The sequence below is a fragment of the Schistosoma haematobium genome, chromosome 4, assembly GCF_000699445.3.
Source record: "Schistosoma haematobium chromosome 4, whole genome shotgun sequence".
Lineage (NCBI taxonomy): Eukaryota > Metazoa > Platyhelminthes > Trematoda > Strigeidida > Schistosomatidae > Schistosoma > Schistosoma haematobium.
In genome coordinates, this window is record NC_067199.1 from 40,895,102 (window position 1) to 40,919,767 (window position 24,666).

General features: G+C 33.9%; 1 protein-coding gene across 1 annotated transcript in view; it reads right to left on the reverse strand.

Annotated features, from left to right (window-relative positions):
- MS3_00008086 (uncharacterized protein) overlaps positions 1 to 24,666 on the reverse strand; it is a 112,396-nt gene that overhangs the window by 15,074 nt on the left and 72,656 nt on the right. Inside the window, exon 5 of the mRNA XM_051216430.1 lies at positions 22,663 to 23,169. Coding sequence (XP_051067020.1) covers positions 22,663 to 23,169 — 507 coding nt within the window. The remainder of the gene's footprint in view (positions 1 to 22,662; positions 23,170 to 24,666) is intronic.

A 24,666-nucleotide genomic window follows, 5' to 3' on the forward strand; every position in this document is an offset into this window, starting at 1 on the left:
AATATTAAGTGAAATTAGTATTATCTAAAGTGAAATCACAGTTTTTTGTCATTTTAATCTTAGACGAAGAACATACCAAAAAATGATGTTACATTTTACTATTCTGACAAGTTTGACAAGTTTATAATTGTAAATAAAACTAGTATTTTAATCATCCACTCATCTATCCACCATACACCATTTTGTACATCTTTCTTATACATTAACGCTTACTATTCTTTTTTCTACAATGACTTACAACTATCATCAAATCATCATCATCATCATCACTCCACAACACCTACTCCTCTACATTTATTTAATATTGTTGTTGTGTAAAGTGGAATGAAAATGTAATCTTAAAGTGAAAAGAGAATCATTTCATTAAAATATCTCAAATCATGAATGTAATAATCATAATTATACTACTAAGTAGGATTTTTGGCACGATTTAGGCGTTATGTTATGTTATTCAATTGATGAAGTAAACCTATTTCATTCATTTCTCTAAATAACTTGTAATAAAAGTGATAAGGTCATCATGTCGGGCATTAGTAAACAATTTATGACATAATATGACATGATATGTGCATATATACATATACAAGCACACGACAGTGTAGAATTTTGCACAAATGCATGAACACATATGGATTCACCTTTAAATTTGTATTTGAACAGATGTAATCTGCAACAACAAAAAATGCATTTCTTTTCAAAAAGGATAGAGAACTTGTCAAATTTTCTGAGAACATTCTGTAAACATTTTAATACATCCAAATTTAGTATTATATAAATACACCCAATTACTACGTTTTAGGCAAAACAACAATAACACAATGTATTGGAAGTGTGAAAGAATAAGGTAAATTCACATGTTAGATAGCAAAAAGGGTGTTCCTTCAAAATCAATGTAAGTTTGACAGTAAAATACAAAAAGAAAAAATAGATTGGGATTATGTTGGATAACAGAAAACGGATGAATAAGATGCAAATGAAAAAAAAAAGAATATTTTATATGCATACATTGATACGAGGGTGATTCTTTGGTGAACTTGTTTTTACAGCCGTTAAGATTCATCAATGTCAAACAGAGAAATACGTGTTAAACAAACAAGTACACTTAGATTGGGATACTATTACACGACTGCATTATATATATAATAGGAAATCAAAAGGCCCATGTATTTATGCAGGCAAATGTGTACGCCTAAGAGATTATCAAAACACGTGCTAATGAAACAAACACAAGAAATGTTTACTGATAATAACCAACTAGATGTTTGTTTATTCTGCTACTATTACTATCATTATCATTATTTACGACATCAATAAGATGATCAAGTTTGATAACTATGACAAATTCAAGTCAAAATGTCAGAAAAGTTGAATGATCAATATCTGTAAACTTCGATGTCTCTCTCTCCCTTCATATTTGTATGTTTTAGACATAAAATAACAGGATAAACTGTAAAAATGTAATCTTTTTAAGATTGTATCATGTCATCTTGATCCTCAAACATTCCTTTCCCCTTTTAGTCTAACTTTCAATGTTTAGGAATACAGTATCAACACAGCCACTGCAATCATTCAAATTACTGACTGATAGGAAGGGGAGTTACTTAATGTGGGGTATCGGTTGTGTAATTTATGACTTTTTCTCATTTCTTTCTACAACTATGAGAATCCAAATTTTAAGAGGGGATACTGGAAATGTTAAGACACCGATACTATCACATAACTGAGATATTTCCTTGAAAAAACTTGGACTAGACTGCCAGGCGAAACGTTGGATTTAATTCAAATTTATTCGCTAAGATTTTACAAATACTTTCTTCCTCTTTAATGTTTCACATTAACTCGGCGCGCAAATACTGTGAAACAATTCGACCAAATTTAGACGAAAGTTCTCATTTATTTACTTTATTATTACTTCAGCATATCAACACTAGAATTAATCTCGCCCGTTGAAAAAAGAAACCCAATTCATTTCTCAGAACTAAGATTGATGATATTTAGATTTTAGAAAAAGAATGTAAATAGGAGGGCAGAAAGAAAAATTAAATTTTCTTACTATCCCCTTAACAATCACGCAACCGTAAATATAACTACAGATTATATATGTTTACCTGTCTTAGTAATGTCAAACAGCTGTCAAAAATAGGTTCTATAATGAACTTTTCTTACTCTCATATTCCGACTAAACGATCGATTATCTATTCGCTCACTTGATAACCCGCTTCTCCACAAAGTATTCACTTGATGTTTAGTATACATTAACATTAACATTAATGTTGTTATAATATAAGAAGCGATAATATTAGTGGCATTCATTTAAGCACAAAACTGATATGGCTGCTATTCGGAGAATAATATTTCCTTTCATACTTGCACGCAATATATTTTATTTAGATTGGCAAACTGTGCACGCATACATACCTCCATAACGCATACACGTACGTGTAGAGTATCAAGTATAATGGACACATCACACGCACACAAAACATTGACGTGTACTAAGTAAACATAACTATTTACCATTATTATTTTCTACTGAAACCATCAAAATCTAATGACATAAAGGAATAATAATTATAAACATTTGGGCAGAAATATTTAGAGGAGAAATCAACTAGCAAAGGTCATTTCATATTGTTATTAGTTAGTTCTATGTAGTGGGGATATTACAGATATTTTTCTATATTATGACAGACAAGTATGACAAGCATGACAGACATTCTTTTCCTGGTTAGAATATATATAAATATACAAAATGGCATGATGTTGATGAAACTATGACAGTAGCAAACATTGCATAGGGTGTATATATATATGATTTCCGTTAACAGCATTATTTATTAAATGGTAGAATATTCCAAGACAGTTTTTTCATCAAATACTCTAGAGAACTATCAGAAACCAAACGGTTATTTCGGTCATTTTTTAAATTCACAGTGGTAGACTAAGTCATATTAAATAACTATCTTAACAAATCATCTAAGTATTTAACCTAGCGATCACTTGTAACTCACTTTGGGGTGAATTCTTGAATTCCTAAAGAAAAGCGGTAACTTGTAGTGACTCAGTGGGGTAGTTAGGAGCGCTAACCGTTAAACTTTGACTTAATAGCTTAAATGTACTGAGCTCATTGAGAGGCTTGAACGTCGTAACTTAATCATATGTGTGGTCGGGGATGATCACCATCGGTAAGTCGTAAACTAGGATAAAAAGGCCTCCAAGTGCTGTATACTTTTTTTAGTTATGCAACTTATATCAGTCCGCGATAAAAACTATCTCTGAAATGAAATTTCTTACAAATCACTCATCTAAATATGGCCAAATAGTCGAGTAGTAAGCAGTGTTTTATTATCTAGTTATCATTGATGAGAACCTTATTCGGTACTTTCGTAATATCGAGTTACTTATTTTAGTGTCTAAAATGCAGACTAAATCGTTAGTTCTTAGTGAGTAATAATAAACAATCAGCATTATATCGATTAATAACCAATAACTTATTCACATAAACATCTCGGTTTTCCCGAGATATGTCACAGTTATATGTTGATGACTGGGACAATAGGTTGGAATATCTGAAGAAGTTGCAGGTCCGTCGAGATACACCTTGTGAATATGCACCAACTAACACGATAAAGTAACTCCGCCTGGAATCACTCCGGGGGCTACTGCCGGTCCCAAGCCCGAATAAAGGAGGAGGGTTGGGCATGAGGTTAGCGACCCCATCCCGTAGAAAACTAACTCGCTAAAAAAACGCTAACCAGAAAATTAAACACGATAAAGTAAGCTAAGGACTTTCTGCCAAAACGGGTACTGATCATGGGTTGACAATATGGATAGCAGATTCACCATGCATTTAGGCATTGAGTTATAATGTTACAAAAATAGAAAACTTGAACCGGTGAGAGTTGATTATTGCAACCAATAAATTACACAACACTTGCTTCTGTTATTATTATTTCTACGCAATTTTAGTAAATTTAATCAGTGGTCATTTGTTTACATCTGTTTGTCATACCAATCCATTTTGGTGGTATGACTTCATTAATTAATAGTTGTATTATTTGATAATGTCTAAGTTTAATCGTTAGACGATTATATAAATAGACGTAATTCATAAAAATCTTGTAATTCTACAATTTAGAAGTGATGCATTAGTGTGTGTGAGAGAGAGAAAGAGTGGTAGCGAGACAAATAGTATGATAAAACCAAAAGCATAGTAAATTACGTATTAAATCAACTAACATCTTGCATGGATTAATATTTGTCAGATTTAAGATTGAATTTAACAGTCAACACACGCTACTTCACACATCCACATATACGCACTCGCAACAACACACATACAAACTATGTCAAGTGAAATACAAGAAAAACAGAAATGTCTCCAAGATATCATCTCAAAAATTACCCTGTCAGTAAAACATTATGGATAGAAATAAGTAATAAAAGAGACTTGGAGAGAGTGTGTGTGGGGGAAATAGTGAGATGAATAATGTATATGAAAAACGACTTGGGGAAAGCCTTGTTTGTTAGCGCCAAGTGTTCTAAATATATCAACAAGAATGAAAAAAGATTACCAAAAAAGAATTGTTTTGTTGATCAACTAACTAATGAATGTTATATCTAAGTAAGATAAGTAATTGCATGTAGATGAATATAAATATCACTCACATGATACATTGACAGACACACAGTTTGTAGGCTACTATTAGGAGAATTTCATTTTCCTTAAGAAATAACTATTTTCTCTATCACACCCTTTTCCTGTCATCGACACATAATCATCATTTGAAATTTATCTAATTTTATTTATTTCGATTGTACTGCATATGCACTGTCATTCTTATGTCAAAACGTCAACGAGTTTTCAAAAACGAAAGAACATTAAAAAGAGGAAAGAAGCTGTCACTTTTTTCGTATATATATATATGTATATGCATATGTGTTGTGTATATGCTTCTTGCTCATTGTTTCTTCATGATTTCATTTGATAATCAACAAATTTTTCTACTGTTGAAATCACGAACTGATTTTAACTAGACAACCATTGAAAATTTTGGTCGTGATTTCCACAGTGAAAATACTATAATCTTCATAATTTTTTTTAAGTTAAAAAATAACCCAGTTCCTGTTTTATAATGTTTAACCATTTTTAAATTGTTCCTTCTGAGTACAATTTTGTAAGTGTACACTACTAAACAGTTTTAAACTAAAGTGAGAAATACATGTTCAGCTAAGTGTATCTGATAATAATAATTGATTTTGATAACTAATTGGGATTTATTTAAAGTTCGATAATTAAAAATAGACGAAATATGCATATTGATATATAAAATAAGAAAGATTGTGAACGGTACTGGGTTCGAGTCCCGGAGTAAACATTAACTGTGGGGTGCAGGTATATCCAGCTGACGAGTCCTAAATAGGACGAAACGCGCGTCCTGCATACTACTACTAGACAACATCAATCTTTGCTTAGAATATCTGTGATTTTAGGCAATATCGAGGCAATCCGTACACCATGCATATATACCAATAAGAGATTGATCAATTGCAGTCATAAACATCAATGAGAAGGTTCAAGTAGCCGATACAAAAATGAATAAGAAAAATTGGTTCATTGAAAAATGTTTTCTTTTCGGTTAATTCATTTATCAAAACTATGCCATTGTAAATATACACTTGTTTTTCAAAATAATAAGTATATGAAACAATAATAATGATAATTAAATTGTGTTAATTTAAAAGATTGTATATAATAAATAGTTAATAATGTAGAACACAAATAGTGTAGAACAGAACATTGGGCACTGAATTAACAATGTTTTAAAAATGATCAAGGTTCAAAGAAGAATAGAATATGAACTTAGCACACTTAAAGGCATTCTATTTAAACGGACTATATAGTGTAGGATACCTAGAGAACTGATCTTTCTGAATTTCTTACTAAATAGTCGCTAAATTTAAGAGCATATTATTATTTTCTAAAATATCATTATTCAATAGCATCACTGATTGATGCTAAGCGTCCATATAGTAACAAGGTGAACTAAAATTAACTAGTTATTATTTAATATAAATGGAAGTGTAGTCATCATTCAAAAAGATTCACTGTCATATATCATATGGTAAATTGTTTCACTTGGTTAGTCAATCAGTCAGTCAGTTAAATGTAACTGCGTCAAACATGACAGAAATAGATTTTTACATAAGTTTTAATTAATGATCAATTTAGTTGCAAAATATATGATAATTCACCTAAGTGGTTAAGTCATTAAACTCTGCTCCACATTTTAGGGGGACGGGGTAGCTAGGTGGAAGCATCACCAAACATTACACAAACAATATAGCTCGAAATCGAATTAACCCTTATCGATATTTCTACTAGTTTCTAACATTTATCTTGAAAATATATTGATTCATGCTAAGTAGTAGTAATTAAGTAGTCAGTCATATTAATGTACTTAAACTATAAAAAAACACAAAAGTAACGAATGTAAATCAAACTTTTTTATTATTCATATAGTCTACAAATTAAATGAACTGTGAATTGAGTCTTACATGAATCGAACTGACAAATCTTCAACTATTTCACAACTTTTAGTGTCTCGTAGGTAATCAGAAATCTACACACACACACATACAAGTCCAAGTACATACACAATACTTTCGTTTTACCATCGTTGTTTTAGTTTCAAGAATGAAAATGAGCAAGCAAACAGGGATGGTGGGACAATGACAGACATCAAGAGAAAGGGGGAGAGTTGTTATCAAGACAGAATCTACTAAATGTTAACATGCACAGGCAACCGTGTACACATCACATAACCTAGTGAAACTCATTCACAAAATTACCATACTATCAAACATAAAAATTAGTGTGCGTATGAGAGAGAAAGTGGGTTGAGACAAAGACATGTTTGACTAGTTTGGCACTTTTACAAAAAGAAAATGCATATAACGGATAGACGGAAAAAGCCAGGAGGTAGAAAAGTTATCCAAATTTATATTACCATCAGTAGTCTTGAAGTATATTTGATTTGACCTGGCCTCTTGGATTATTTGTCTTTATGTAATATTTAATGATAATAATAATTTACAATTCAGTATAGGGATTTGTGGAGATCGTCGTATTTTACAGTTGAAATCACTAGTCGATCAAAGTTAGATAACTATTGGAAACCTGGGAGCACCGGGCGACCGTCTCGTCGTAGTATGGGACTCTTCAGCAGCGCGCACCCACGATACTGAAAGCGGGATTCGAATTCAGGACATTCGTTCTCGCGAGGAAATGCTTAACCTATATACCATTGAGCTGGCATCAAATTTCCACAAATCCCTATCCTGGTAACAATCATGTGCTCAATTATGACCATCTTCAAGATGTAACTCCTCAAGTTCTAATGAGCAGCTGTGACCAGTGCAGTCCAATCCGTGTCCGGTGTGAGGTAGTTATACACCAAAGACAATGGATGAAGGGTTTCAAAAGATCACGAATCGATTGAAATTAGACATTAACACCGTTGGACGCCGGATCAATGATCTGGAGGCTAAGCATTTGTTCGTGAGACCGAATGAATTAAGTTCGAGTCTCGCTTGCAGGATCGTGGGTGAACACTTCTGAGGAGTCGCATATTAGGATGAGTCGGTCGTCCAGTGCTTCCAGATTGCTAATAGTGATCTAGCTTAGAATGACTCGTGATTTCAGCTGTGGGAATTCTCAATTCATTTAAATGGATGAAAAATAAAAACATACATAGTATTGTTGCATATCGTTGGTTTCATGAAGTCATTCGTTTAGATTTTCATTCTTAACAAATTTCTTTTTACGTTAATCCTTTATATTTCTCATGACAAATGCATAAGTTTCATAGATAACAGTGGAACAGATGTTCTTATCTATTATTTTCTAGTAGGATTTAAATTAATGTTGCATTTCCATTTAATTCAAATTCTCTTTTATTCACCTTCATATGTTGATGTTCTGTACCGAAAATAACGTTATGCTCCTTTCTATTGTCCATGATTCGATATTGTTAAACGTTTGAGCATGTACAAGTATTTGCCTCTTTCGAATTGGTACCAATTTTTAATGGAAAGTAGAATTCCAGTAAAAGTAATAGTCCTAATATATCTGAAATAATGGAAGCTGAAAATATGCAATATCGACAGCGTCTTCAACAATCTTTTTGTAAATTATTGATTAGATACTGTTCACTAGTTGAATTATGAAGTGTTTGGAAATCATTCATTAATTATGTTTTATTGTGTCAATATGAATGTTATTACCAACCATCGCTTTTCATTAGATAGAGAGGTAGTTCTTTTTAATTATTTATTTTTCACGTTCGTATGGTATTTTTTTCGCCATTCCGGTTAACCATTTTATGCATAACTAATAGTTTATCATGGTCACTAAAAATCCAAGGCTGCCAGTTTCCAAAGAATGGTTTCATGAATTCTGTACAGATCTCATAGTGACTATTTACAATAGACTCAGCAAGTCAGGTTTCAAGTGGGTATGTGGCTCATATGATCTAAATCCTGAAGACATATTGAATAAGATCATCAGCCTAGAAATTCATCACTTCTTTGAATGCATATGTCTGATAGATTTTATCATCAATTATATACCACTTTAAACAATAAACAACAAGATTCTACTTATCAATTAAGCGAATAACTTCACTATTCAATACCTTTTTCGTTCATTTTGAAAAGAAAAATGATCTAAACACATTTACAATACAAGTGTAACAAATTTCATATTAGATAATTGTATCATATATTGTTATATATTGCTTGAACTTGATGAAACATTATCTACCAGCTTTCGTTTATTCTCTTTATTCAACTAAACTCATGAGATCAATTTAATCAACAACAAAAATCGCTATCCACATAAATGAATGAAATGAATAAATTTATATTATGAAAGGAACAACTGACCAATTGTGTTGTTGGATCAACACTGTCGATTACATACATATATACATTTAAGTTATGCACACATTTACGTGTACAAAAATAGATATGCACACATATATGTAGACATTATAGAAAGTGAGCTGACATTTGTGTGTGAGAGTGAGAGGGGGAAAATTAGGGATTCTATAAAGATTTATACCGAAATATATAAAAACTAATAGAAGTTTATTTAATTATCACATTGCAGTGCATCATCATATGTAACTTCGTTTGTAAGGGTGAATAAAGTCTAATAAAAAAATCACATGTATACATATAAATGTGATTTGGAAGCTGTCATATCTGACAGACACAAAATACGCGTCATATATGAAGATAGTCAAATAATGTATGTGAACAACAGGTAACATAGTAACCGTCATGACTAACTGACTAATGAACTAGATGAATGATAGTTAAACAGGTAAGGAAGTAAGAACGAAACCAGGGAGGTAAATAAATAGTATGGAAAACAAAACAGTTGGACAACTATGCATGTATATGAAATGTCAGTTTGTAAAAACAACCCAACAATATTAGATGACAAATATTTGCTCAATTAATTACACAGTGTTTGAATAACACTACAGCTGTTGTTGATAGTGTGGGTTATGGGGGTGACTACTACTACAGCTTACACTACAAAAATGATAGAAAAAGCACCAGTAAAAAGGTTACTTGAATATCAAAACAGAAACCGTTGAACAAATGAGAATAGTAAGGCATTTCTAAAAGAAAGAAATCATTAAACCACTTTCAGTTTTCTATACATATGTAACTTTGAAATACAAGACTGGTACTATATATATTGTCACTTACACTATTGGCCAAAGACCTAAATAAGAGTAGTTGTAGTCTGACCAGCTTATTAGCAATGTTTCAGGTTGTCACAATGGATGACGGGGGTTGGAATCACATAGGAAGTGGAAGTTGTATCAAGACTCTATATACGCCTCGTTGATAAGTGTCAATTAGCACAAAATATAGATTCACGCTTTTCTGGCCTTCCAATATCTAACGTAAAAATGTTTACCATATAAGATTTATATCATCATGGTTTCAGTATTCGAGATAAATATTTAACAATATTAATTCCATTTTACAAACCTGTGACACTGTTTTGATGTGGGAAAAAATCAATCATAGGGAGCTGGAATTATTGTTCTTTTGGCTAATTTTAATTTGCTCTTAACTTGGTAAGTTAGTGAATGTACGAAGAGAAAATCGATCTCGAAAACATACCCCTATGGAAGAGAGTAGACAACCATTTTATTTTCAATGCCAATATAGATGTAAGAAAATCAGTCTAAAAGTTACTTCTTAAACTTGTTAATTATTCAGTGATCTTCAGTAGTCACCATATTACTTTATTTCAAATATTGGTCAATGATTCAGTTTTTATCCTGTTCTATATAAAGGAAAATCATCAGTTGTTATAGGTGGACACCATCACAACCCAATGTAAGTTTATCAAATAAGTAACTTCGATGTCAGAACAGTACCTAGTAATCAAACTAACGGTGGAGAAGATTTGTAGCTAAAGTGGGTGATTTTGATGGAGTTTTGTCCTCTGAGCTGGATGTTTTGGTCGGGGAGCTTTGATCGTTCTTCTGAACGACATCAGCACAAACTTCAGCTTCGTTTCTATCTGAATTTTGTGCTGATGATGTCGTTCAGAAGAAAGATGAAAGCTCTACGACCAAAACATCCAGCTCAGAGGACAAAACTCCATCAAAATGAAACTAATTTAATTTAACAATATTTCTCAGACAAACAGTAAATAATACAATTTTCCCAAAGACATTTCCTACAACTAGTAAAATCTGCTATTCATTAAGGTATATTTGGTTGATTAACTGGGTAAGATATGAAGAACGTATCTATAAACAACCTTCACGAATATCACTCATTTTTTGGTCAATCAGAAAAAATCTTTATTATATTATGAACAATTTCGGGAAAAGAAATAATATTACAAAGGGTACACAACTTTCCCATATTTGATAAATTTGTTGAGGCGTTCTATAAGTTGTTCTTTTTATACATCGAAAAAACTTAAGTATATAGAATAGTTCACATGGGCATAGAACATTCATCTTATTGAACCAAATCAAGGACGCAAATAGATTTTTAGGAGTCCGCACACATTACCTAATTAAGGTTTAGGGATTGGGTGAAGATTAAAATTTAGGGGCAAGGCTGATTTGTACGTTATATGTAAACAATATAGAAAGGATTGAGTACTTGATGCATTCAGGACTAATAGTTTTACTCAGTGATGGTAAGAAATAGTTTTTCATTATCATATTAAACATTCTAAGCACTGAATACAGGTATTGTTGCTATCTGTTCCACTTAGTAAAGGATACATGTCATTTGCTCTTGAATTTCGAGCTAAAAAACCAACAATCTCTTGTTTCTGATTGACTTTCCCCTATACCATACTTATACTACCAACTGCTCATGCTACTACTCAGTAATAATATTTATTTATTTGCACGGAAGAACTGGCTTACATTAAGCCACGAAACATCAAGAATTCCAATGCATACTCTTTGGAATATAACAAATATATTATTATTTTATTATTACTACTTATTTAGTATTTTTTAAGAAACCTACCTAACCAAGATGTAAATGAGCAGTAGGTATGCATTAATCCTAGCTCAATGGTTGTTTAATTTAGGTAGGTTCATGATTTAAACGAAATTCAACCATCTTCGCTACCCCATACTGACAATTATTGTGTGATCTTTAATGACTACTTTTGAGGGGGAATTTCAGGAGTTCTAATAAAAAGCCGTACCCGGTGTCGAGAGTGATGAAGATATCTACCAAAGACAACAGATGGTGAACTGGTTTGAGTAAGACTTGTAAACTATAGGATCCCTGCTCAGTGGTCTTGAAGATAAGAGTTTGCTCAAGGAACAATATGTTCTGGGTCTGATTCCCCCTTGACAAGGAGTCCCATGCTAAGACGAAACGGCTATTCAGTGCTTTCAGGTTGTCAATGCTTGTGTAACTTTGAGCTGTTGGCGATCTAAATGAAATTCTCATTTTATTTATTTCCCAATTTCTCTCTCACTTAAAATAAATTAATCAACCGAAATGTGGAAAACATAGTATTTTTTAAATTTTCGTTCTGTTGTTCACTTATATGTTATTAGTAGGAAGAAAGAAATTTATTATTTTGAATTTATACTTTTAATTGTCTGATGGCGGAAATACTTATCAATGGTCCAGTAGTTCAGTAATTTTTTTCAATGTCACGTATACGTAACCTAGAGCGTCCAAACTCAATAGGTAGTTTAAGTGAAATTATTGTATTTCTTCTTTACTGAAGTTTGAAAATTTATTCATGTATAAAAAAACATTCATCATTTTGTAATTAACCTTATTAGTGCATACTATATGTTTACCAGCATGGATTCCAGTATTTATCCGGTGTTTACATATTTACTACTTATATTGCAGTGAACAAGAACACCAGCGGGGAACAATCGAATGCATTTGACATAAAATTGCAGGACTTGTTAATAAAATCTAACAATCAGATAGTAAATACGTAATTTGCAAAATGTCCATGAATTGTTTCATAATGACTAAGACTTCATTGTTCTTGGATTTTCATACAAATTGCATTCTGTTCCCATTCTTTACTGTTCGATCCTCTTGTCTCTCTGATGCCAGACATTCTGTTCACAACTAACATCATATACTACTTATGTCGATATAACTAGCACACATCATAATATGTCAATATTTTAAAATTAAAACATTTTTTTATCTACTGTACTAAATATAATGAACAGCATTAGTTCACGTGAGTTTAAGTTTAGTAGGGAATAAATGCATATTTGTGCATGAAGTATTCAACTAGAAAGGAAGGTCCAGGACAAAGTGGGTTGGAGAATACTGGTCAGCGGCCTATGCTCCATTGGGAGTAACAGGCGTAATTAAGTATGCATGGAGTATTCATTGAACCATACATACCATGTATGAGGATATTTATTAATACATTTCCATATATATATACTGAAATAATCACTAGGACACGTTATAAAGATCACTATCATGTATAAATTTTGAAATTATAGAATGCTACAAAAGCCATAATAGTAATAATAATAATAATAATAATAATAATAATAATAGTTATTATTATTATTAGTATACTGATAGTATTCAAAGTATGTACAAAACGTACAAATATTACAATAACATTCTCTCTTTATTTCCTGTCAGCGTCTATATTAAAAGTCATATAACAAATCATAATAGAGAAAATGATAATTGTCAAACTAAACTAGATTTATGAATGATGCTAATGATGAATTAGGTTGATAGATAAATCTGTAAGTAAGCATGTATATGAATAGATAGATAGGTGAATGGTGTTGTGATAATATAAATATGTCAGTAGAATAAATAAAAAGAGAATATATATATATCAATTAATATGACTTGTATAAACTCATACATGAACATATGTACAATAGCACTATAGAAAACTAATGCATTAATATAGGACTTATAAAGAATATTAATATCCTATCTGATAAGCTATGCTCTTGAATGATTCTTTCCCAAAAAGCTGAACTGAGCAATTGCTAGATTAGGGCGGGGAATAAGGAAGATTTAATAATAATAATAATAATAATAATAATAATAATAATAATAATAATAATAATAATAATAGTAATAGTAATATGTACATGTGATTAAATGAATCTTCATTTATAATTGTCCGGATGTGAATATGTGCAAAGGAATGTAAAGTAGCATAAACAAAGAGAGAACCCATTTTCAAAAGATCCATTAATTCACAAAACAAAAAATAAAGAATAACGAAATTTCTGTTGATTGAACTCTAAATCCAATAAACCCCTATTGAATATGTACTGTTATTAACTGTTCAACAATCATGCAGGATGATTAAAATAATTATTCAACTTAATTTTTGGGGAAATTTCCAAAAAAGTAATATCAGTTTAGAGTAAACATTGTTGATAAATAAATATTGTATTTTAATGGTTGAGATCATGAGTCAATTGAAGCTAAATCACCATGGAAAACTTGGAGGCACTGGACGGCCGTTTAGTCCTATTGTGGGACTTGTCAGCAGTGCGCATCCATGACCCCGCTTCTCGAGATCTGGACTCAGGACATATCAGTGTCGCGAGTGAGCGCCTAACCACTAGACCACTGAGCCGGCCGAGATCCAACTGTGTTAATGTCTAACTTCAATTATTGTATTCTTTAGAACCTGGTTTTTTAATTATGTCAACTGATTGTAGTGTTTAAATAATCAGTAGAAAACGAATTTATTGTAAGAACATTTTGTAAACAAGACCGATGATTAGGAATAACATTGAATCTAGACGTCTGTTGGATGAATACTCAGATGATATTAAAACAAAATTAGGTATTCTCACTTGAGATGTATACACATGTATACTCATTTGTCCTATAAATATGTGAACTGAGAACATAAAAACTTAATTCAAAGTATGTCACTTTTATCTCGTTCAAAATACTTTTCATTTTGAAGCATTATAATTGTTCAGTTCTCACCTTCGTTGTGTAAAACATTCATCAAAGTTAAGTTCTTTAGTTACATTATTATTTCATGTGTCATTGTCTTTACATTCTTAAAATGTTAGGCACGTATGACTATTTCGCATTCTGTGAAATTTCAAATAGGTGAGTAAATCTGATGAGTAAGGAGAGTGATCTATACTTCTGACAGAATAACGGGATCAAGAACCACTACTTAGATGGACATATTTATTAGAAACATACTGTTACAAAATGAAGTAATTACTTCAAATGGAAAATTCTATAGTGAATAATTTTCAATTTTCTTATATGAACAAAATATTCATCTAAAAGGCCTTAGGTCAGTTACATATGAGAAATATTCTGCTTTCTTCTTCGCTTGTATTATTTTTTTAATATTCGATTGTGTAATTTAATCTCTTTTAATTGTATGGTATTCTAATTTAAAATTAAAATAATTATTTGATTGATTTCAACAATATTGTTACCACAGTTTTTTGTTGTTGTTGTTGTTGTTATAGCGATTCAACGATTAATTTTTGAATGCGCGCAAATTAAACAAGTTCATGATATATTTGTTGAAGAAATAAAGTATTCATAATGATAATATGAAAAATAAATGTCAGAAAAGAGTTCATTTTTAAAGTTTTATAAAGAAATTATTATCTTCACTTGGTGTTGTTTTACATGTATCTTCCTATTGTTATTTAGTACTGCAATATATCAGTCTCTTGTTGGTATATATGCATCCTGTGCGGATTGCCTTGATATTGCCTAAAATCACAGACATTCTAAGCAAAGATCGATTTTGTCTAGTAGTGGAATTCAGGACGTGCGTTTCATCCTATTTTGAACTCATCAGCTGGATATATCTGCATCCCACAGTTGATTTTCTCTCCGGGACTCTAACCCATTGCCTTTCACTTTAAACACCATCGTGTTATCCACTTATCTACTGAGTCCTGATAGTCACCTGCTTGAGCAATGGGGTGAAGCTTAAATTCACTTGGTGTTGTTTACATCGACTCTGAAGTGCAGGGACATCTAGCTGACGCGTCCCAAATAGCACGAAACGTGCATCAAACTGGATTCTACTGCTAGCCACTATCCATCTTTGCTTATAAATAAATTATTATCTATTTATATAATTCCTGAAAAAACAGTATAAGTAGATTTACGTGTTCATTGTTTAAATGCATAATGAATATTATTTTTACAACTATTTCTTTAAAAAAGAAAATAATAAAACATGAATTTTCGAATCATTTTTTAAAATGATAAAATTGAAATATCTGAATAAAAACAAACAAACAACAAACTATCTGTTAATACACTTCAAAAATTTCAACTATTATATGATTGGTTACTATTCTCATCAGTCTTCATAGTGAAGAAGAATTATAATCTTTCCATGTCAGTCATTTTGATAGGGAATAGTCAGGTATACGATAGATAAAACTTGAGATATATTAATTAACTGACTTGTGAGTTAAATGTTTTATGTCTATATATAGAATCTCGAAGGAGGCGAGGTCGTGAGTGCGCACTGCTGAGGAGTCCCACAATATGACGAAACGGCCGCCCAGTGCTTCCATGTTTTCCATGATGGTCTAGCTTCGACTGACTCATGATCTTGACCATTGAAATTATATATAGATAAGACAAACGATACTATTAGGTTGTTCAAATCATTGTAGGTAAAAAAAATTCAACTGCTTTTCCGGTAGTTGGGCGATTATTTGGTTCTAAAATTCGAGCAATTTCAATAGTATTAAGTGGTTTTCTATGTAAATCGTAGATGAATTTTATTCTATATTTATAACTCATTGATACTGAGATACCTGAGCAATTTTAATTTCCATCAAAATATTAAAAATACAGTCCATGTAAATCAGTTGAATATAAATGTAACAAGCTTAATTGAACAAGAATATTGTGAATTTACAGGGTGTCTAAAATTCACTTAACTCCGTCTGGAGCCCTTCTGGGGCTACTACCGGTCCCAAGCCCGGATAAAGGAGGATGGTTGGGCATATTTATAGCCGAAGAACATCTGGAACTCAAAGCAACTGTCTGTCAGCCAACACCAAAGTCAGAATTTTCAATACAAATATCAAGACAGTCCTATTGTTTGGGGCGGAAACTTGAAGAACTACGAAAGCCATCATTCAGAAGATACAAGTGTTTATTAATAGTTGTCTAAGCAAAATACTTCGGATCCGTTGCCCAGAAACTATTAGCAACAACCTACTGTGGGAGAGAACAAACCAGATCCCAGCGGAGGAAGAAATCAGGAAGAAGCGCTGGAAGTGGATAGGACATACATTGAGGAAAGCACGAGACTGCGTCACAAGACAAGCCCTCAATCGGAATCTTCAAGGTCAAAGGAGAAAAGGAAGACCAAAGAACGAATTACGCCGAGAAATGGAAATAGACATGAGAGAAATGAACAAGAATTGGATGGAACTAGAAAAGAAGACCCAGGACAGAGTGGGTTGGAGAATGCTGGTCGGCGGCCTATGCTCCATGAGGCGTAACAGGCGTAAGTAAGTAAGTAAATAAAATTCACTTAGTTCTATATCTAAGAAATTTTCAGCTAGACAGACAGAATGAATTCTGGACACTGCATTCCACTGAAACTTGTCCTATATAAAGAGAGTTGAGTAAGAAGAAAAACAATAAATCAAAGGAAATAAAGATAAATCCGTCAGTGAAATGTCAAATTTATTGTTGAACCTTATTGGTATTGTAAGATTTTCTGATTAACTGCTTACTGCTATTTGTTTGGAAAGGCTTATGATTAATCCTAACATTACTCATTCGATTAATTTATAATATAAATAGATAATGTGGTGAGACTATAATTTATGGAAGACCTTTGAGCAACACTAAAATAACCTTGAAAATGTGCATCTACTTAATTGGGCTAAATGAGGGTCATTAATTAGTGCGAGGATCTAGGATTAGGATTTATAGTTGATGGTTAAGATTAGAAATTATATTTAATGTTCTCATCACGAACTGGCATCAGCTATAATGCCGAAATGGTATTTAGCCAAATGAATGGATGAATCTCGCGCCAAAATCTAAGTCCTGCCATCTTGAACCTGATTGGTTCGTCCATAAATTATAATCTCACCGATAATATTTCTACACAACTAAGTCAATCATAAAATATTCAGTCCATTGTAGACGCGTCATATGGTCATATCAAAAAAGTTCATTAACCATGCATAAAATTAAGAATTTTAACTTTGTATACATATTGTAGCCTTATAATTCATTCATATAATTATGTGTCATGAATCTGAAAGGATTCTGTAGTGTGCATCAAATGTACAAAATCCAACTAATGGAGATGATGATTTCAGACTGCAGTCGATCACTCAATCATAAATAATGTAACATCAGGAATTGATATGTACCAACCAGAATTGTTATATTTCACATAAGCATTACAAGAGAAGAAACCATTAGAGTATAAAGCAAACTAGCATTATCCATCAAATATAGTTTGAAAGAAACAAACGAAATTAAAGAGTAAATGATAAAACTCAAAATCTAACAAAGAAGAAGGAATAACCATACTTATTCTCATTGTGAATGATTAAAACTATGTACACCAAGGTCCCTAAAAGTTAATTGTAATCATCTCTTGAATTATGACACGTTCCAGTTCAATACTCAATAACTTTATGTATTCAAATGCATTTCTATCTTATCCAACACATAATAATCTTAACAAAATCTCAGTTAATAAAAGTTTACAGTTTTACAGAATAGTAAATCAACCCGTTTTTGTTAACAACAATTGCTTAAGGTAATCTGTATAGTTGGGATCATGAGTCAATTGAAGCTAGATCACCATGGAAAACTTGGAGGCACTGGACGGCCGTTTAGTCCTATTGTGGGACTTCTCAGCAGTGCGCATCCACGACCCCGCGTCGCGAGTGAGCGCTTAACCACTAGACCACTGAGCCGGTAATATGTATACTTAATCAGTTAAGATATAAGTATAAATGTAGTATGATATAACTGCCTAATTTCTACCATTCCAATAAACGGGTAATAATACCGGTTGTAATGACGGATCAAGAATGAGTTAACTGAATCCATTTAGCATGAAATGCTCACACTTTAACATTCCATAATGTTCCTACAACTTAAGCTTTCGAATCATTCAGTAAGACTTTCGTTCATTATGATATTTGTTTAAATTATATAGTTGCTAAAATATAACTAAAAACTAATCAAAAGTAGATAAGTGTGCAATTGTGTGCATTGAGATGGTGTGTTTAATTGAGATCATGGACCGATTGATGTTAGACCACCACAATTGAAAACCTGGAAGCACTGGACGGCCATTTCGTCCTACTGTGGGACTCCTCAGCAGTGCGCATCAACGATCCCGCTCGCGGGATTCGAACCTAGGGCCTTCGGTCTCGCGTGCGAACGCTTAACCAACTGGACCACTGAGCCGGCATCCAATGGTGATAGTTTCTAACATCAACCAATCCACGAAATTGCGCGACCAACTTCCGTTGTACTGAGGTAGATACCTGTCTCTACCCGACAAGGATTAGCTCCACTGGTCACGGTGTTTTTAGTTGACTGTATGAATGATAAATGAGTCATCATCGAGAGTCCTTTTTTGTTATCTCTCACTTTTAGATTAACTCCGCCTGGAGTCACTCCGGGGCTACTGCCGGTCCCAAGCCCGGATAAAGGGGGAGGGTTGGACATGAGGTTAGCGACCCCTTCCCGTAGAAAACTAAATCGCTGAAAAAACGATAACCAGAAAAAATTATTCAAACCTTTTAAACTCTGCCTTGGGAGTCAGGAGGTCTTCATTTAGAAGAACTATGACGCCTCATGATGAAAGCCGAATTCCTTCGGAAGTTACGAGGCCGATGCCCCTTCTGACAACCAGAGCGACCATTTACTTAGGTACATGGAATGTTCGTACAATGTGGGACACCGGGAGAGCCTTCCAAATTGCTGCAGAAATAAGGATTTACAACCTAGAGGTGCTTGGGATCAGTGAAACACATTGGACGCAAGTTGGACAACAACGGCTAGCTTCAGGAGAGTTTCTGTTATACTCCGGCCATGAAGAAGAAAATGCTCCACATACACAAGGAGTTGCATTGATGCTGCCCAAACAAGCACAAAATGCACTTATAGGATGGGAATCTCATGGACCAAGGATCATCAAAGCCTCCTTCAAAACAAAGAAAAAGGGCATTTCAATGAACATCATCCAGTGCTATGCGCCTACCAACGACTACAATGAAGACGCTAAAGATCAATTCTACAATAGGCTGCAGTCAATCATCGAGAAGTGACCAACAAAGGACCTGACTATTCTGATGGGAGATTTCAACGCCAAGGTTGGAACGGACAACACTAGATATGAAGACATCATGGGACGGCACGGACTGGAAGAAAGAAACGAAAATGGTGAGAGATTTGCAAACCTATGTGCCTTTAATAAACTGGTCATAGGCGGCACTATATTCCCACATGAACGCATTCACAAAACCACATGGACTTCACGGGATTACACCACGCATAACCAAATCGACCGTATCTGCATCAACAAAAATTCAGGAGGACGATGGAAGACGTAAGGATCAGGAGAGGAGCTGATATAGCATCAGATCATCACTTGCTGGTCGCCAAGATGAAATTGAAACTCAAGAAGCACTGGACAACGGGGCGGACAATATCACAAAAGTTCAATACGGCCTTTCTTCAGGATACTGACAAACTCAACAAATTCAAGATAGTCCTCAGCAATAGATTCCAGGCTTTTCATGATCTACTCAATGGAGAAGGAACTTCTGTGGAGAGCAACTGGAAGGGGATCAAATAAGCAATCGCTTCAACATGTCATGAGGTCCTGGGTCACAAGAAGCACCATCACAAGGAATGGATCACTATTGATACACTGGATAAGATTCAAGAAAGGAGGAACAAGAAACCGGCAATCGATACCAGCCGAACAAGAGCAGAAAAAGCCAAAGCAGAAGCTGAATACACAGAAGTGAACAAACAAGTGAAGAGGAGCATCACAACCGACAAACGTAAATATGTGGAAGATTTAGCAACGACGGCGGAAAAGGCTGCAAGAGAAGGAAACATGAGACAACTGTATGACACGACAAAGAAACTCTCTGGAAATCGCCGCAAACCAGAACAACCAGTGAAAAGCAAGGAAGGCGAGGTAATCACCAACATTGAAGAGCAACAAAACAGGTGGGTAGAACACATCAAAGAACTCTTGAATCGACCAGCTCCACTGAACCCACCCAACATCGAAGCAGCACCCACGGACCTCCCAATCAATGTTGGCCCACCAACAATTGAAGAAATCAGCATGGCCATCAGGTAAATCAAGAGTGGAAAAGCAGCAGGACCAGACAACATTCCAGCAGAGGCACTAAAAGCAGACGTACCGGTAACTGCAAGGATACTCCACATTCTCTTCAATAAGATTTGGGATGAGGAACAAGCACCAACAGACTGGAAAGAAAGACTCCTGATCAAAATACCGAAGAAAGGCAATCTCAGCAAGTGTGATAACTACAGGGGCATCACTCTTCTCTCAATACTGGGAAAAGTCTTCAACAGGGTATTGTTAAACAGGATGAAGGACTGCGTAGACGCCCAACTTCGTGACCAACAGGCAGAATTCCGTAAGGATAGATCGTGTACAGACCAAATCGCAACTCTACGGATCATTGTGGAACAATTAATTGAATGGAATTCATCACTCTACATCAACTTCATTGACTACGAAAAGGCATTTGATAGCGTGGACAGAACAACACTATGGAAACTTCTTCGACACTACGGCGTGCCCCAGAAGATAGTCAATATCATACAGAACTCATATGATGAATTACACTGCAAAATCGTGCATGGAGGACAGTTGACAAAGTCGTTCGAAGTGAAGACCGGTGTTAGGCAAGGTTGCTTACTCTCACCCTTTCTCTTTCTTCTGGTAATCGACTGGATCATGAAGACATCAACATCTGAAGGGAAACACGGGATACAGTGGACCTCTAGGATGCAGTTGGACGATCTAGACTTCGCAGATGATCTGGCCCTTCTATCCCAAACGCAACAACAAATGCAGGAGAAGACGAACAGTGTGGCAGCAGCCTCAGCAGCAGTAGGTCTCAATATACACAAAGGGAAAAGCAAGATTCTCCGATACAACACAGCATGCACCAACCCAATCACAATTGACGGAGAAGATTTGGAAGATGTAAAAACCTTTACATATTTGGGCAGCATCATTTATGAACGTGGTGGATCTGATGCAGATGTGAAGATGCGGATCGGCAAAGCAAGAGCAACATATTTACAACTGAAGAACATCTGGAACTCAAAGCAACTGTCTGTCAGCCAACACCAAAGTCAGAATTTTCAATACAAATATCAAGACAGTCCTATTGTTTGGGGCGGAAACTTGAAGAACTGCGAAAGCCATCATTCAGAAGATACAAGTGTTTATTAATAGTTGTCTAAGCAAAATACTTCGGATCCGTTGCCCAGAAACTATTAGCAACAACCTACTGTGGGAGAGAACAAACCAGATCCCAGCGGAGGAAGAAATCAGGAAGAAGCGCTGGAAGTGGATAGGACATACATTGAGGAAAGCACGAGACTGCGTCACAAGACAAGCCCTCAATCGGAATCTTCAAGGTCAAAGGAGAAAAGGAAGACCAAAGAACACATTACGTCGAGAAATGGAAATAGACATGAGAGAAATGAACAAGAATTGGATGGAACTAGAAAAGAAGACCCAGGACAGAGTGGGTTGGAGAATGCTGGTCGGCGGCCTATGCTCCATTAGGCATAACAGGCGAAAGTAAGTAAGTAAGTAACTTTTAAATTGAATTGCATTCAATCAGAGTGTGGGTTTGTCAGAGTACGGGAATTTAGTTGTGGCTAGTATCAGAGGTTGTTACATAGTGTCTACTAGTAGGGGAAGAAAGCAATTCATTTCTCAACAAAAACGCTGCATTCATAACAACCAATGAAATACTTTTATAATTGAAAAAAAGAAAATCCAACTTAGTTTAAATAAATCGAATAATATTTCTAAGAAATACATAGATATAAACTTACATTTGACAGTCAACCGAAATTTTCTTGTAATCATTGGTGGGATTTGATGATAATTGTTCATTGTTGCTCCTCCTCCTCCTCCCCTTGCTCCAGATGTAGCTAATCTTGTTCTTACAGTACATTGATATTCTCCGTTGTGATCTAAAGTCAGTTTATCAATACGTAGCTGTGATTCATGAAAGTGACTTAAATCAAACTTATTATTAACATTATCATAATTGTTATGAGAAACTGTACCAACCACAGATGGTGCCCGAACTAGAAGACGTTGTCTATGAATAATAGTATTTGATGCATCTGATCCACTATTGCTCGCTTGTTTAACAGATCGTAAATTATTATTTATGTTATTGTTAACATTACTAATAAATTCCCACTGATAAATTAAGTTGTCCAATGAACCGTCAGTTCCAGTCATAACAGCATCACAATCAAAAATAATATGATCACCCCATGATTTGGTTGGGTTCAATTCTCTATCTGTCAAACTTGTCAAAAAACATGGTCCTGTAAAAAAAATTTGATTTATAAGATAAACATGAGTAATCGTATAAATAGTTGATTACAAAAGGGAAAAGATCACAATTTTGATGTAAATGAAAAACATTTAAATAATACGTTGACATAAGCTACCATTAAGCAATGATATCACCTGGAGAAGAATCATTAAAAAGCAGGGATACTAGATAGCTGCTTAATTTTAGTTTGGGATATCTTAGCAGTGTACACTCAAAAGCATGTTAAAAACTATCATCAGTACATTTAGATATCACGGCGACTACAATGCCATAAGCCTACTGTGTTGGAATCCATCAGTCCGAATTCGGTCTTAAAAATTGGAATGACAAGACTGACTTATGTTGGACAGTTATTCGATCGTTTTCCAGCTGTCATTAGTCCATGATGATAACTCATCTTATTACTGATTCAGGATTGAGATCAATTAGAATTACTTTCTTACATGTACATTTTATATTTTATTCTTATAGTCATCTTTTTTCTTAACAAATCCTTTATCCTCTGTTCAACATTCAAATCGTTTATCTCTGAGTTTTTGTTTAAAGCATATCAGTAGATGAATCTCCAAATAGGATTTCTGAATGCTTCACGTTTCCACATAATAAATAAGATTAATAATCAAACAATGGATTTCGAATGAGTGAACGCTCCAGTATGGAAACCAGGTAGCATGTTAAACGTTAGGATCACAATATTCAACAGATTAAAAAGACAACAATAATTTATTTTCAGTAAATTTATCCCAAATTCTATTTTGCCTATTCAAAGACTTAATTCAACAAATTCAAGAGGAAATGGGGTTTTCTCCAAACAAAAAAGTGCTGATGGAATGCGTCTACACGCATTGGAGAGAAAAAAATAATCAAACGAGTGTATTTACTTCATTTAATATCAAATGAATAACCTATTTGAGTTAATGGACAACAAACCCAAGTGATCCAATACAATTTTCATTTTTAAATGCGCCCATTAACAGATTAGAATAGTTCATTTTTCTAGAATAAACTCAAAAGGAAAAGACGCTTAAGTTTACTTGTGTATGTATAGGTATACATGTGTGTGGATCGCGAAATAAACCAATGAAGAAAAAGCAACATTCACATTTGGAAAAGAAAGATGAATGTTCCTTTTTTTTCTAGGAGTGTATATTTGAAAGTTTACGATGATCAATTGCTGAGTAGTAACCAATGTTATGTTTATCTAGTTCTAATAGTGCTGATAGAATTCTATTGATCAAATTACAATGTAGCCACTAATATGAGTGACTCAACATCACATGTACGATGCTCAGGTGTTAGATGGTTGAAAGTAGCCAAGTGAGTATCCTGTATTAGTCTAGCTGTCATTCTAGTTTGGGCATTTTAGTGAGTCACAACTGAGATTTCAGGGAAATTACTCCCTATGTGAGGTTTGAACCCCTTTTACCTAGTCGCATGGTCTCAGACGTTACCAGTAAGCTACTCAAGCTACAACTGGATTCCTGTA